Below are 16,272 nucleotides of genomic sequence, written 5' to 3'. Positions count from 1 at the left end.
TTCATTCGGGTGCTCTTTAGATAATCAGTGACTTGGGACAAAGGTTGACCCTTGAATAAAGTACATCTGGCTCTGAACCAGAACATATAAATGTACCTGATGTAAAAGTACAACAGGTAACACGTGGTGTTTTACCTCAACAGAGTTCAGAAGATCAGACCGACAGTAAAACTGTATTGGTCATAAAATAATATTTGTTATGAACTTTATAAGAATGAATTCATAAATCAGTTTGGTGCAGAGTGATGTACTTAAACACAATGCTGGGCTATAAGTACTTCAATGTTGTGCTACTTTATACTTCTACTGTTCTACATTTGTTGGGAGATATTTGGGTTTTAAGTAGGTACTTTTAGGCTACTTTGGGCTATTTCAGAGGAAAATTATACCACTTTTACTTAACTTTTACTATTTAAGTTGTAATGGAGATTAAAGAATACAGCAGTTTATGAATTCATTATGAATTAATGATGAATATAATTTAATTATTAAAATATAGGAATATTTAATATAATAAACAATTCACTGTTTTAATCAGGCTATTATTATTTTTCTTTTTATATATATCTTTTATTTTGTAAAACACTTTTTATCTTCATACTGTGTTAATATAAACAAAGTTGCTATTATTATTATTATTGTATTAAATATATTATAAATACTAAACCATGTTTAATTTTGATATACAATATAAATACATTTATAAAATATTTTACTATAAAATAAAGTACTTTTTTTTGTAAGTTATGTGTTTTAATACACAGTTTCACTAATTATTTACCCTTCTTTTTTTTCTGACGCAACTGCACTGGTTTTCTGCTGACGTCGCCGGCCGGCGTGACGTAGATCAGCACCAGATGATTAGACAGTGCCCGAGCTCGCGACTCACCTGCTCGGTCCCACACGCGGCGTCCTGCTCGTGCTCACGAGACAGAAGAAGAGTGCAACTCGTTTACGACACCGGGAGGCTGCGGATTAAAAAAGCCACGCGAGCGGCAGTAGAGAAAGGTAACGAACGAACGAACTCGTAAAAAAAAGTAAACGTTAAGGTAAAGTTTGAGCCGAGCGGTTAACTGTGGAGACGAGTACTGGTGTTACGTTAACGGACCGACTTTCGTGTGGGAGTTCTGCGCGTGACTACAACAGTTTGAAAGCGCTCTTGCGCGGAGCGGTGTGTATGTGTGTGTGTGTGTGTGCGCGCGCGCGCGTGTGCGTGCGTGTGTGTGCGTGCGTGCGAGTAAATGTACCATTAACGTTGTGGGGACATAGCGCTGTCAGAGGGGCACAGGGTTCCCACAGAAAAATGATGGTTCTTAACTGGTTCTTTAAAAGGCTGTGTGGTTCCACGGAGAACCATCACCCACTAAAGAACCATTTTATCTATTGGATGGTTCTACATGTTTGTCATATGGTTCTCTGGGATATTCTTAAGAGAACTGCTGAGAAATGCGGTTCTTTGAAGTTCCTTAAACATTTTTTTTAAAAGAATCGTTTAAAAAATGGTTCTTTAGAGAACTTTGGTCTGAAAGGTTCTTTGTGGAACCAGAAACGGTTCTTGTATGGCATCCCTATAGAGAACCATTTTCAGTTCCAGATAGCACCTTTATCTTTCTCTGTGTTGGGGACAAAGGTAAATCACTGTGCAGGTAAATCACAAATTTTAACCATTAGGTTCGAGTCTCCTACGTTGATGTTACGTCATATTAAAGTAGGGTTATATATATATATATATATATATATATATATATATATATATATATATATATATAAATAAGATATACTATAGACTACGACTGTACTGTACTGAGGTTTATCATCTGATCTACAACTGAGGTGTTGTAGGTTGAGGTGGTTCTATAGAAGTCTAGTCTAAAATGACTCTACTTCTCTCTTGATTTATTCCCTCAGTAAACATTGTAAACATGAGTTTATGGTCTCAATCTCTAGTTTCAAGTCTTCTTCAATACAGCATGATGTTCATTTAGTAACTTATGGTCCATTTATTGTCACTCCTCCACACTCCAAATATGGTCACTTCCTGTTCATTGGTTGCGAAAAAAACAACATGGCGACGGCTGTAATACAAGATAGCGACGACGAAATCGCTGAACTCGAGGCTTCAAAACAAACCAACGATGGCTAGTTCCACTTCTTATATACAGTCTAAGGTTTTGATCTCCTCATGGGATTTGTTGACAATAAAAAATAATAATAATAATCTTATCCTTTTAAGGTTACTGTCAATATTTACAATATTTACATTTACACTCAACAGGATCCAGAGGACGATCGAAGAAGAAGGAGCTGTGGAGAAGTTAAGCCCAAAGCAGGAGGAACGAGAGGAGCAGCTGCTGAAGGAACGTTTGAAGTCCTCCTGGTCCTACGGGAACGTGCTGCCATATTGTTTTTCCAGGAATTGACAAGTTTTTTTTTAGGGGGCTGTGGCTGATCTGCAGCCATGCACCGCTTAAGGACTACAGTCGCAAGGCTTCGGCCTTTAACGGCTGCGCAGATGGCCACGAGCCAATCACGGCCCAGGACGTTTAAGCCCGCGAGGCACCTGAACACATCAGCGGCTGCTGAGCCCTTTCTTAACGGCACCAGCTCCAACTATGTGGAGGAGATGTACAATGCATGGCTGGAGAATCCCAGGAATGTGCACAAGGTACCTGTACACCTTTTTGTCTTGTGTTTGATCTCACACCTGCTTTTATTCATGCTCAAATACTTGAATTTTGCTCATGCGCATATGCAAAACAGGTTCAGCGCTCATGCACAATGAGTGTGTGTCTCTTTACTCCTGATAAAACTTCTTCTTCCTCTCAGTGATTACAGATACCTGTCTTAAAATGTAGTAGGCTAAAGGTACTAATACAGACTGCTGGTACTTTGTGTGTTTTCTTATGCGTGTTTGAACAGCAGAACAGAGCAAACAGTGAATGACAGATAGCAAAGCAGAGAGAGAGAGAGAGAAACAAACACTGTGAATGTATTTCTAATCAAAAATACAGTTACACCAGTTATTTCACATCAAACGATGTTGAGATATTAAATATGTGTTGTAGTGTCATTCGAAATCAAGTCGAGATCGGTTAACAAGCCGGGGCGGACTGGGGGAAAAAAGTGGCCCAGGAGTTACTGTCAGACCGGCCCACTCAATACTCGGCGCGTTCCCCACTCAATGCATCGCACACATCGACCAGCCAATGGCCTACTTGGAAAAATACCCATACACTTAACATTATTTTGGATGATTACAAAGAAATTACATCATATATGTTGTTGGTTTTTTTTTTTTATAACATTTGGATCCACCAATTTACCTGGATGGACACATGGAATAAAATGATACTGGCTATTGTAACACTCTAAGGTAGGTATAGTTTGCTAGATGAATATGCTACAACTTACCATCATATCACTGTCACCAGTCGGTGGTTTCCCAAATAAGTCAGAGATTTTTAAATATGTTGATGCTCCTTCCTCCAGACATCTCTTCTTTTTCTCCCTGAGCTTTTCAGCTCCACCTTTTTTAAAGGATTTACGTTTTGGTGCCGGTGCCATGCTGCCGGCTCGCGTGAGTAGGCTGGAGTGATTGACATTTAATACCAGCTAAAACAAAGTTAGACTAACGGACGAGATGAGATGAGTAAAGAAGATGGAAACCATGAGTGTGAATACATTTATACAGGAGTAGTATAAATGACAGTCAGTGATTGTTGACTTTAGGTATTGGAGTAAATTTAACGTGTTCTGTATAGCATAGAATATATGCCGGCGATGTCAGACGGAGGGCCGGTTGGTGATGGAGGTGGGCCGGTATTGGACCAGCCCAACCCCGTCGGCCTACCGGGGATTTCCCTGGTATCCCTTGTGGCCAGTTCACCCCTGTTAACAAGAGATACAAATGAGTTTTGTGGAGGGCTTTACGAGAGAATACCGAGTTCAACAGCTACCAGATTACCCTTAAATATACTTTGTACTGTTTGTGACATATTTCCATATGAAGTCCTTGTGAGATTCATGCACGTGGAGGTTAGAAAATACAGAATGACTGTCAGCTTTTTGTGAGATAAACATGAGGAGTTGTTTTTGTGTTTTAAACTCCTCAAAGTTGCAAAAGTAATGAGTGGAAAGTGTTCAATATCCAGAGAAGGTAAACCTCCCTGTTAGCTCAGAGTGAAGAAGTAGCTGTTAGCATGTAGTGATCTGGGTTTTTAATAAGGTGGTGGACACACAAACAAGTATGACTACAACAGTTTGAAAGCACTCAAGAGCGGAACTGTGTGTGTGTGTGTGTGTGTGTGTGTGTGTGTGTGTGTGTGTGTGTGTGTGTGTGTGTGTTTGTGTTTGTGAGAGAACGTAACATTACTACTGTGTGGGGACATACCGCTGTCAGAGGGGCACAGGGTTAAAAATAATGGTTCTTAACTGGTTCTTTAAAAGGCTGTGTGGTTCCATGAAGAACCATCACCCACTAAAGAACCATTTTATCTATTGGATGGTTCCACATGTTTGTCATATGGTTCTTTGGGATATTAAAGGGTTCTTAATTCATGTTTGAGTTATTGGATGGTGGGGGATAGGATACATTTGCACAAAAATAAGAAAAAGGTTCTTCAAAGAACCAGAAATGCGGTTCTTTGAAGTTGTCTTTGAAGTTCCATTAACATTTTTTTTTGAGTGTGGTAAAAAAGATGGCCAATAAGTCTTAATAGTAATTACTGCTTTCCAGTAAGTTTCTTGGATACTTTTCATGGATACTTTAACCCAGTTGCTCTATTATTATAATAATAATAATAATAATAATAATAATAAGACTTCATTCTACACCACTACTGCTCAAAGGTTTCCACCCACAGCCTGGAGATGACTTCAATTACTGACTTCATTCCAGCAACAACTTTCTCCTCGTCATAAATTACCTCCTAGCTTCTTCTGACAAGTCAAAACAGCACACATAGCCTTTTTGAATTCCACCTCATGTACAAAACCAGCATTTACAAACAAATCCTCCAAATTACTAGAAGGGCTGATAAAAAGCCAGTTTGTTGCCAAGCTTATCTAGATCATTGACCTTTGCCGTTGTTGGGCCAAGTAGAACAGCCTCATATTTACAACCACTAAACTGATAAACATCATTAAATAGATAAACCTGGAACTCTTGGACACATATTTCACATTGTAGAGCCGTCATAAAATATGTTTAAACAAAAAAATGTGTGACAGATGGATGGTTGGGATGTTGGTATTGATGCCAGACTGTGAATCCAATGAGAGACTGTTTATTAGTTGGTGTTTAGCCTTTCAAAAACAAACGTTTTAACTGCCGTCACAAAGCGATGCGCACACCTCTGGTAACAGGTTGGTCTAGCAGCAATCTAACAGCACCATCAATTACATTTATACAGCCACAATAACAATATGTATGTAAAATAATATATTTGTTTAATAAAGCATATTGAATAACTTGTCTACCTTCATTCTCTCTCCCTGCAGTCCTGGGATATATTTTTCCGTAACGCTAACGCCGGAGCTCCGCCTGGTGCGGCCCACCAGAGCCCTCCACCCCTCAGCGGGTCTCCTCAGGGACTGGCCAGTGTCCGGGCTCTGGTGGGTTCCCAGTCCAATGTGGAGAAGCTGGTGAGGGATCATCTGGCAGTGCAGTCACTCATACGAGCGTACCAGGTAAACTACAAACTCAGGAGCAGTTTTATCTCAAGCTATACCTCAGACAGAGGACCATAAAGCAGTTTAAACCTTACCTCGACATGTAAATGACCTGATCTATATTGACATTTCTACACATCCATGCAATGTGCTGTTATGTTCTTTTTTTGCTTCTAACTTTAATTTCTGTTCAGAGTTTAGTTTTACTCTTGTGTTCGTCTTCATACTTTTGTTTACAGCTTTATTTCATTGTTTACTGATCAGTGTCAGACACATCACAGTTTTTAAAAATCCGATAACAATATATCCTTAGAAACTACTTTTTTAAAAACATAAACACATAATATAAATGAACAATCATGAGTGTATCCTCTGAGTTTCTTTCTTTTTGTGGTTTAATTAGAATTGTTTCATTTTGTAAACAATGAGGAAGTAAAACACCTGGGTTAAAGTATCAAAAGTAAAAGTATTTATCATGCAGAATGCCCGGTTCACACTGTTATATTATTATGTACAGTGTATTATGATATTGTTTTGTTTTGACTGATGCCTGAACATGTCGTTTAAATGTTGCAGCTGGTCGTGATGAAGACAATTATAGCAATAAGTAACTATAGCTGTCAGATAAATGTCTTGGAGTAAAATATTAGTTAAAAGAAGTAGAAGTATTTAGTAGCATGAAATGGAAATATTTCAGTACTGTTGGTGCTGATAGTAAGTAGTAATGTACTTAGTTGCGTTCCACCTCTGCTCAAGTTTAGCTCTCATCAGTTAGCTTAGCGAGCTAAAGGAATGATAGATGGACGTTGGATTTACAAACTTTGACCCAGAATCTCTGTCTAGGGTTCTGCCAACATGTGTCATGTGTTGACAAAGACACACACACACACACACACACACACACACACACACACACACACACACACACACTGAGCTGTGTTTCTCTGTTCAAAAGGTCCGAGGACATCACATAGCCAAGCTGGACCCTCTGGAGATCAGCTGTGTGGACTTTGACGATGCCCCGTGTGCCGTTGGTTTCCAGAACGTTGGTGAGGAACATGAACCTGTTTACATGTTTACTCTCCCGGTCCTTCCCACTTCCTGGTTTCATTTCTCACACATAGTTATCCAATCACACGCCCATCAAATCCCTCATACTTGTCTTGAGGGATCTCCCCTTTCAATCTGATCTCATCACTCTAATCCACTATTAACGTAACGTATTATCTTACATTTTCACAAAACTTAGCCAAGAACTTTATTTTACAGTGGTTTGATTGTGGACGTTTTTCGTGCTTTATGTCTGACTTTCTTCAGCTGTTTTACCTCTGTATGTAGATATAAAGGACTCATTCTAACACAGCAATTCTCATTTCAATACAATAAAAATAAACATTACTTAAAGATAATATATTCCATTTCTGAACAATTGATCCTCCTAAATACTACAGATTATATCTTAAAGTGTACGCTATATTTAGAATATTTCTTACCTCTTTACCTTACTGAAGCTGTTATCTATGATCTCTGAATCCAAACTAACCCTTTAAAACACCAAAGTCTCACAATAACACATATAAACTAGCAGATGGAGGCAGCGGTAGAGCAGTAATCTGTGTTCTGAGAGGTAGAATCAGAGTTTTATGAATGGAGTCTGGTGTCTTTGTAGAGATCATAGATAACAGCTTCAGTTCCTCAGAAAGGTCTGTCTGACAGCAAAGTAAAGAGGTGAAAACATTCTAAATATAACGTTCATTTAAACTGATATAGATTCTTTCAGGAGTCTAAAATACGTCAGAACATTACTTTGTGTACAGTACTCTACTGTAGTAAAACACTGACTGTGGAGAAGAACCTCATACAACCAACTAACCCTTTTAGGATAAAAAATGCTTTATATGAATTAATAACAACAACATTTTGCTTGTGAAAATAATCATTTTCCTCATTTCCCCTCTCGATTGTGACAGCGGAGGGTTTTAAGAAAATGTAATAAAATCTGCACTACAGGTTTCCTTTAAGGCTTTAACCTTTTGTCCAGTGTCTCGAAGTATTCCTGTGTCGTATCTGTGGTCCTCAAAGACGTCACCTTGGACTGTAGCAACATTTGTGTCTATTTCCTGAGGTTTTACGGACTAAATGACGAGTCAGTTACTCGAGAAAGTAACCTGCAGATGAACCCATAGAAGAATAGATAGTCGTTAGTTGAAGCCCAGTTACAGTTAACCCTTTAAAATGTTGCTGAAAGTGACACTAAATGACTTTTACATGTTCATGACCAGGTCAGTTTGAGACGTTATTAAACTGCAGACTTTGTAGATTATTTTAATAGAAGAACAGCCTGTTAATCGTTTACTATCATTAATAACGGCAGAGTTTATTGCTTCTTAGAAAGAGGAAGTTAATTAATAAACATTTCTATTCATAATAGCTAGTTATGATATAACTGTTAACAACCTAAGAGTTTTATTATTACTTATTATTAACAAACGATTTATGACCATTAGGCACCACATATAAAGTCCTAAAGTAAGAAATGCTGCTTTGTTTATGTCTCAAACATATTGTTATCCAGATTATAACTCATTCATTCATGCCTTATAAGTCACGTTTGTCCACGCACACGTGTATCTTATCAGCACATTCTGTGCAGCAGGTCATAGTTTCTGAGGAAACCAGATAAGACGACCTGCTTCATGGTTGTTAACGCAACACTTTATGCATCTATCAGGTCTGATGTTTGGGAAAGTGATCTGTGAATATCAATAGTTCTTTATTGAGTTGTAATGATTCGGAAACATGTCGACTCGGCTCCATTACTGTGTTAACTAAACATTGACTTGTCAGTTTAGTTGCTGTGCAAAGAGTTCAAACATATTGGAAAGTGTGTGTGTGTGTGTGTGTGTGTGTGTGTGTGTGTGTGTGTGTGTGTGTGTGTGTGAGTGTGTGTGTGTGTGTGTGTGTGTGTGTCTCATTGTGCCTGATGAAAGGGCCGGGCCTCTGAGTTCAGAAGCAGCTTGATTGTTAGGAGCTGTAGTGGGATGTTTCCACAGTTAAAGTGGTATTGTTCAGGTTTCACTGCGCTCTGCTTTGTGCCGGTGGGGCTGAGGTTCACACAGGTCGGACAAAAGGTCGGCGTTCAAATCAGCCCATCAGAATAAATGAGAACAACACAGTACGTGTGTGTTTGTGGCTTTCATTATGAAGAACGTCTGTGTTATCAGATCGTATGAGGAGAACCTCATCTTTGCTTTTAGTGGGAACTAACTCGTGCTTTGCCTTCATCCGGGTCGGTGGTGTTCCTAACTATCCTGTGGTTCATCATTAGCTTGCATTGTGGTGGTTGCATGGCCTCCTCTTTGTTGGCTTCTTGGGGTAAATGTATGTATAGTGAAGAGTATATTGAGCTACAGGGTGTATGGCCTTTGCTCAGCAGCCGGTGGAGGACAAACAGACCCCAACAAACCTTATCAAAGACAACAAAGTCTGTTTTTTATGCGTGAGGCGGTTTACGGAGAGGACTGAGAGTCTAAAGATCTCTTATGTAATGCTGACACAGACATAGATACAAGCTCCGCCCCCTCCTCTGATCCATAGCGTCTTATCTCTGTTTGGTGCAACCAGGACTTCACATGCTTTAGATAAACAGAGTCTCAGACTTAAAGGAGGACACAGGATCTGCCCGGTCTTGTTTGTCAGGCTAGTCCGGAGCCTCGGGGTCCCGATGAAGAAAGCTCAGCCTGTTAAAAGATTATATATTCAGTCCAGTTCTGATTCAGCAGGAACCCCAAGAGACCTTCTGGCCTCGTAAGGGATTCAAGGATATAATTACGTGACCGATTTTAATCCACAAAGCTCGTTTTACTCTTAATGAGGAGAACTAAAACTCGCTAATGATGAGTCCAAAATGTGGTTCCATGGAGCTCAATCTGCACTCACAAAATCTAAAGATGAGGAACGGATGTTTGTGTATGAATGCTTGGGGTGTTGCTTTTTGAGCCCCATCAAAATAAAATGAATATTATATATTAATCAGAATCAGCTTTATTGGCCACGTACGCATACAAGGAATTTACATTGCTCTTCACGTACATACACAGAATTTATAAATAAACAGGAAAAGAAAAAAGTCGAACAGATGTAAGCATAAACATTTAATGACTATGTACAATATAAATCTGAATTCAAAAAGTGTATATATATGATGATCGATACGTTGAACATTTAATGGCTCCAGCTCCTCACATGTGAGGATTTGTTCCCTTTCTTTGTCATTTATAATCATAAATGAAACATGTTATGGTTTCGGACTTTTGGCCAGATATTGTACATTTTCATACTTTCTATTTTTTAATTATGTCTTATAGGGAAAACTCAGAATTTCATGTATTCAAATTAGGTTATTTAACAAGAAACCCCCACAAATAATCAAAGAAAAAACCCAGAAATTGTTAGTTACAAATTTCAGAGAAAAAAAGTTGCGACTTTGTTTTCAGAGAATTTCTAAATGATTTAAAATTTAAAATTTAGAAGATCGAAATTTAGAGAATCTAAATTAAATCTTGGAAATATATTTCTATATTTGTTACACTTTTTTCTAAAATCAAAATATGTTAAAAAGTATAAGCTTCTTAAAATAATCGGTAGTGTCAGCCCTCCACTTCCTTTTAAAGTTTATCAATAAAACAATTAAAGATTGATGCTTGAATATAATAATATAATGTCACATAATGTTTATATTCTAGAGTAAATGTCATCTGGATCACAAATCCCAGGAAATCTTCACTTCACTGGTTGTTCCCCCCCCCACACACACACACACACACACACACACACACACACACACACACACTCACACCGTGACCTGGTTTGCATGCCTGTGCTCGTTGGGTGGGTTTTCCTCCTCACGTTGAAGTCTTTATGGCTTTTCAACAGGTTTGTACGGACTGGCTGAGTCTGACTTGGACAAAGTGTTCCGTCTTCCCACCACCACCTTCATCGGAGGCAGCGAGAGCTCTTTGCCTCTCAGGGAGATCATACGACGCCTGGAGGTAAAGCCAACGTCCTAAAAACATTCCTACAGTGATGACAACTTCATTTGTGTCGCACCTTTCAAATAGGATAACCCCAAACCACTTAGAATGACCTCAAATGAAACAACAGAAAAGAAAACGTCTTTCATTTCCATTACATTAGATTCAACTCTATTTACTTTATAGTTTATAGGATATTCAACCTTTTGTTTCCTTATAACACATTTAATACTTGACTTGTTTCTCTACAGGGTTTGTATTAAGGTAATAAAGTAGTTTATGAATATGAGATCATTACAATCCCTCCTTGTCATTGTAGAGGTTGATTTATGGGGTTTTGCCGGTTACAGCTTCAGTCTATGTGCATATCTATGACTTAAACTCTTTGATTCTTCTCACTTCATTTAGTTTGTACGCCCTCTGGTGTTTAGGAGAATAATGCAGAGAGTATAAACGCCTCCGTTCACGCTACGGAATGTAAACAAAGCTCAAGTAAACATTGGTGAAGCCCAGAAAGTAGTTCTCGTACCACATCCTGCATGAGGCCCAATATACACAGCTTCCAGCTCTTCACAGGACAAACGACACAGAAAATAAGTCTCGTTAACCCTTCTCTCTTCTAGATGTCCTACTGTCAGCACATCGGAGTAGAGTTCATGTTCATTAATGACGTGGAGCAGTGCCAGTGGATCAGACGCAAGTTTGAGACACCGGGAGTCATGCGCTTCAGTCTGGAGGAGAAGAGGACTCTTCTGGCCCGGATGATCCGATCCACGAGGTCAGTCTGAGTTCCTGCACATTTCCTCATTACGTGGTGGATGTTCTGAGACGCAATGTGAAGCAGCAGCACCACCACCACCTGTTTCACAGGTTCGAGGAGTTCCTCCAGAGGAAGTGGTCCTCGGAGAAACGGTTCGGTCTGGAGGGTTGCGAGTCGCTCATCCCGGCCCTGAAGACCATCATCGACGAGTCCAGCCAGAGCGGAGTGGAGAGTGTGATCATGGGGATGCCTCACAGGTGAATCAGCATCACGTGGTTGCAGAAATGTCATTCATGGTGCTGTTAGATTGCTGCGATATTACAGGAGTTAGACTGCAAGCGGAGGAGCAAACTGTTTTTTGACCGCGTTGAAAATGTAGTTTTTGAAAGGCTAAACGCCTACAAATATGGATCTATCATCTATCTTAGGTCCAATAAATGTTGACTTTTGGACTTAAGGCTCTAGAGTTACAGGAAATGGTGGCATATCTTGTACCTAATATGTGCTCCTCCGTCTCCAGAGGGAGGCTCAACGTTCTGGCTAACGTGATCCGGAAGGAACTCGAACAAATCTTCTGCCAGTTCGACTCTAAACTGGAAGCAGCTGACGAGGTTTGAACATGAGCTGCTGAGAGCAGAGCCAACTGTGATTGAAGTCGTTTCAGTGTGTTGATTTTCTACTTTTTTTTTTTTATTCATTGATTATTTGTTTAGTCTATAGAATTTCAGAAAATTGGAAGAAATATCCGTCACAGTTTCTCAGAGCCTGAGATGATTTTTTTTAATACACTTATTCGCTTTCTTGCAGAAAGTGAGATGAGGAGCTCAATACTGCTCCAATATATGAAGCTACAGCGAGCAGGCAATTAGCTTAGCTTAGCATAAAGACTGGAAACAGCTGGCCTGGCTTTCTCCAAAGGTTAAAAAAATCTGCCAACCAATGACTCTGAAACTCACTTATCATCACTTTTATATCTTGTTTTGTTTAGTCTGAGCCCAGCCAAGACATACTATAGTTCCAGCACATCACTGTCTCTAAAACGTCTTGTTTTCACGCTTTGGTCTGTGTATTGATTAAAAATAACAAGATTGAACTTGTCAAATAGTGAGATTTAGAGCAGCTGCTTGGTGGATTTGTTACCTTTTGGATACAGCCAGGCCAGCAGTTTCCCCCTAAAACAGTCTTTATGCTAAGCTAAGCTAGCCAGCTGTTGCTTCGTATTATTCTATATCTAACTCTTGACAATAAAGCAAATAACCATATTTTCCAAAATGTCGAAATTGCTTGTTTTGACCGACCAACAGTCCAAAACCCAAAGATACTCAATATGAAATGTTTAAAGAGAGTAAAGCAGCAAATCGTCACGAGAAGCTACAAACGACAAATGTTTTGGGGTTTTGACTTGATTAATCACCTAAATGATTAACTGACAATTCATTTAATGACTAATCGATCATTTGGCCCCTAAAATGATTTGTCAGCCTAAATGTGACGGGTTTATTTCTCTGCTCTCAGGGTTCTGGCGATGTGAAGTATCACTTGGGGACGTACCACAAGAGGATGAACCGGGTCAGCGACCGGGAGATCACCATGTCGCTCATGGCGAACCCGTCCCACCTGGAGGCCGTGGACCCGGTGGTCCAGGGAAAAACCAAAGCCGAGCAGTTCTACTGCGGAGACACGGAGGGCAAGAGGGTACGCTGGGTTTTAGACAAACATAAGGGGAGAAAAAAGACCCCTTTAATCGTGTTTCTGACATTGTTGTACCCTGACGTGTGATGTCACAGGTGATGTCCGTTCTGCTTCACGGCGACGCTGCGTTTGCAGGTCAGGGTATCGTGTACGAGACGTTCCACCTGTCTGACCTGCCGTCCTACACCACACATGGCACCATACACGTGGTGGTCAACAACCAGGTACGCACCTTAGTGTCTGTCGGCGTTAACGTGGGACAAACAGGTTAATATGTTGAAAATAAAACCAGTTTAGCTACATGAAGGGTTGTTTTCTTGAAGTTTTGAAGGCGTCCTAAATCATGAAAACAGCAAACAGCTCCTGAAACCCTTCATTAATGAACACCATCCGTCATTTTGACGGGTTAGAATAACTTATTCCACCAGTCAATTGGGAACAAACTGAACAGAAAGAAGAGCTGCTGGATGGCAGAAAGCTACTTTACATCTGCTCAAAGTCTCCAGATCGTCTGTTGACGGCACATAACTCAGTACGTAGGAAAGCAGAAATGTTGTCACTATGGTGAGATTTTGGAGTTCTGTTGTTTCTCTGTCATCTCCCGCCACGGTTTCTTGAAAATTTAGAGCAGCTGCAGGCTACAGGAAGTGAAGTTACTTTGGAAATGTGCAAGTAGGTGAAGGTGGAGAGAAGACACATCCTACCTATCCTGCTTTTGATTTCAACGGTCGAAACCAGGCAGCAACCTCCGGTTCTGAAGAGTGAAGTAAATTATGGTCCATTTAGAGTCAAACAGACCATAAAGCAGGGTATGCTTTAGGGGCGGGGCTACACAGTGATTGACAGGTCTCTACCAGAGACGTCTACGCCGTCTCTACGTCACTCCTCCTCAGTCCAGATATGGTCACTTCCTGTTTATTGGTTGCAAAAAAACAAGATGGCTACGACCAATTCGCCGAACTCAATGCCTCAAATCGGCGGTCCACAAACCGATGAGTGATGTCACGACAACTACGTCCACTTCTTATCTACAGTCTATGGTGGAAACGCCCCATTCATGACGTTATTTGTTTGTTTTTTTTAATCCACAGCCTGAAACGATGAAAAGAGAGCAGATTTAGCTGGTCTGAGTCTGTTTAATGTAGTAAATGAATCCTCTCATCCACACAGATCGGGTTCACCACGGATCCCAGGATGGCACGTTCGTCTCCGTATCCCACGGACGTGGCGCGCGTCGTCAACGCTCCGATCTTCCACGTCAACGCAGACGACCCGGAGGCTGTGATGTATGTGTGCAAAGTGGCAGCCGAGTGGAGGAACACCTTCCATAAAGACGTAGTGGTAGACCTGGTGAGTACACGGGGGGGGGGGGGTGGTGTCACTGGATTGTGTCGACAGGAGGACTGTGTGTTAAGAGGAGCGTGTAACTAAACTCTGCTCTCCTCACGTTCAGGTGTCTTACAGACGCAACGGCCACAACGAGATCGACGAGCCGATGTTCACGCAGCCGCTGATGTACAAGCAGATCAAGAAGCAGAAAGGAGTCCTGCAGAAGTTTGCTGAAAAAGTCATCGGCGAGGGCGTCATCACGACGCAAGCGTACGAGGTGAAGATGCTAAACGTGTACGCGCTTCTCTTGAGGATACGTTTGTTGTCTCTAATATAATTTATGACTTTCTGGTTCAGCAAATCTCTGCAAATCTATTTGCAATTTGTGACGAGCAATCCTTATGGTTTTTAACTCATATTTTTTACTGGATGAAGGATTTTAGACGTCTGACGTCTGGATCTTAATTTATCAGAGAAACGAGGTGAGCTAACGTTAGCATCAGCTCGGCTCTCAGCTCCTCAGAAACTCTGATTTTAAACATGAAGCTGCTTTTATTCAGGGTTTTAATCAGCAGGTCTGTTTGTTTTGGAGAAGAGGAGATCTCTGTGGTAAAAAGCTCCTGAACCACGAACACTGAAGGAATCCTAATGACTGTATTGAAGACTCCCATGATCCCACGCTGTTTCACCACATCACCAAAATATGTCTGTTGTTGTTGTTTTGTTTGAGAGAAGACAACATTTTAAAGCAGTTAGTTCTGTCAGCTGTAAGAGGAATGAATGAGGTGCCATGTGGGAAACAAACACCTTCTTCTTGTTCTGAAAGTGTCCATCAAACACCGTCTGTGTCTTTATACAAGCTGCATCTCTTTCAGGAGGAAGTAGCAGGGTACGACAGAATATGCGAGGAGGCGTACGCTCGCTCCAAAGACGAGAAGATCCTTCACATCAAACACTGGCTGGACTCCCCGTGGCCTGGTGAGGAGTCCTGTTCTTCTGCATGTCTGATGTTTAAATCTCAGTCCGTAGTCTGAGCTGTGATGTCTGTCTGTAGATTTCTTCACGTTGGAGGGACAGCCTAAGAGCATGAACTGCCCCTCCACTGGCATCAGCGAAGAAGAGCTCGGCCATATTGGAAACATCGCTGCCTCCGTCCCCGTGGAGGACTTCACGATCCACGGAGGTACCGACGGCTCTCCTCCTCCATGTTCACACCTAAAACCTCCAAATGTGTCTTTTCTAATCTGTGTTTTAATACTGTGTGTTTGTGTTTCAGGTTTGAGTCGTATCCTAAAAGGCCGTGCGAATATGGTGAATCAGCGAGTGTGCGACTGGGCCCTCGGGGAATATATGGCCTTTGGCTCTCTGCTCAAAGACGGGGTCCACGTTCGCCTCAGCGGACAGGATGTGGAGAGGGGAACGTTCAGGTAACGCAGACGGGGAACCAGGAAGTGCTTCGTTTCTCCAAAAGGGGGTCCGAGTAGGTCCTCAAACAGACGTGAAGACCGTCTCGCTTCGTCTCTTTTATACTGAAGTGAAATTCAAGACCACAGAGAGCAAAATGTTCCTTGCTAAATTCAAAAAGTTATAGAAATAAACCTTCATCGGTGACTCTCACAGTTTGTTTCCTGTGATTGTGCTTCTCAGCCATCGGCATCATGTTCTTCACGACCAGAACGTTGACAAGAGGATCTGCATCCCGATGAACTACGTCTCCCCCGATCAAGCTCCGTACACCGTCTGCAACAGCTCTCTGTCGGAGTACGGAGTGCTGGGTGAGCCGCATCA

General features: G+C 41.0%; 1 protein-coding gene across 1 annotated transcript in view; it reads left to right on the top strand.

Annotated features, from left to right (window-relative positions):
• Positions 1–885: 885 nt before the first annotated feature.
• Positions 886–16,272, top strand: part of ogdhb (oxoglutarate dehydrogenase b) — a 19,644-nt gene continuing 4,257 nt past the window's right edge. The window contains exons 1-16 of the mRNA XM_068706376.1: positions 886–1,008; positions 2,276–2,665; positions 5,500–5,688; positions 6,626–6,719; positions 10,606–10,721; positions 11,327–11,481; positions 11,574–11,720; positions 11,984–12,074; positions 12,979–13,158; positions 13,251–13,379; positions 14,326–14,505; positions 14,609–14,761; positions 15,360–15,462; positions 15,539–15,667; positions 15,761–15,911; positions 16,132–16,259. Coding sequence (XP_068562477.1) covers positions 2,459–2,665; positions 5,500–5,688; positions 6,626–6,719; positions 10,606–10,721; positions 11,327–11,481; positions 11,574–11,720; positions 11,984–12,074; positions 12,979–13,158; positions 13,251–13,379; positions 14,326–14,505; positions 14,609–14,761; positions 15,360–15,462; positions 15,539–15,667; positions 15,761–15,911; positions 16,132–16,259 — 2,152 coding nt within the window. The 5' untranslated portion in view covers positions 886–1,008; positions 2,276–2,458. The remainder of the gene's footprint in view (positions 1,009–2,275; positions 2,666–5,499; positions 5,689–6,625; positions 6,720–10,605; positions 10,722–11,326; positions 11,482–11,573; positions 11,721–11,983; positions 12,075–12,978; positions 13,159–13,250; positions 13,380–14,325; positions 14,506–14,608; positions 14,762–15,359; positions 15,463–15,538; positions 15,668–15,760; positions 15,912–16,131; positions 16,260–16,272) is intronic.

This window comes from Cebidichthys violaceus, unplaced genomic scaffold (genome assembly GCF_023349555.1).
Source record: "Cebidichthys violaceus isolate CVI_PGR_0920_01 unplaced genomic scaffold, fCebVio1.0.p SCAF_12, whole genome shotgun sequence".
NCBI lineage: Eukaryota > Metazoa > Chordata > Actinopteri > Perciformes > Stichaeidae > Cebidichthys > Cebidichthys violaceus.
The sequence above is the reverse complement of the archived record's forward strand: the minus strand, read 5'-3'. Positions and strand labels throughout refer to the sequence as shown.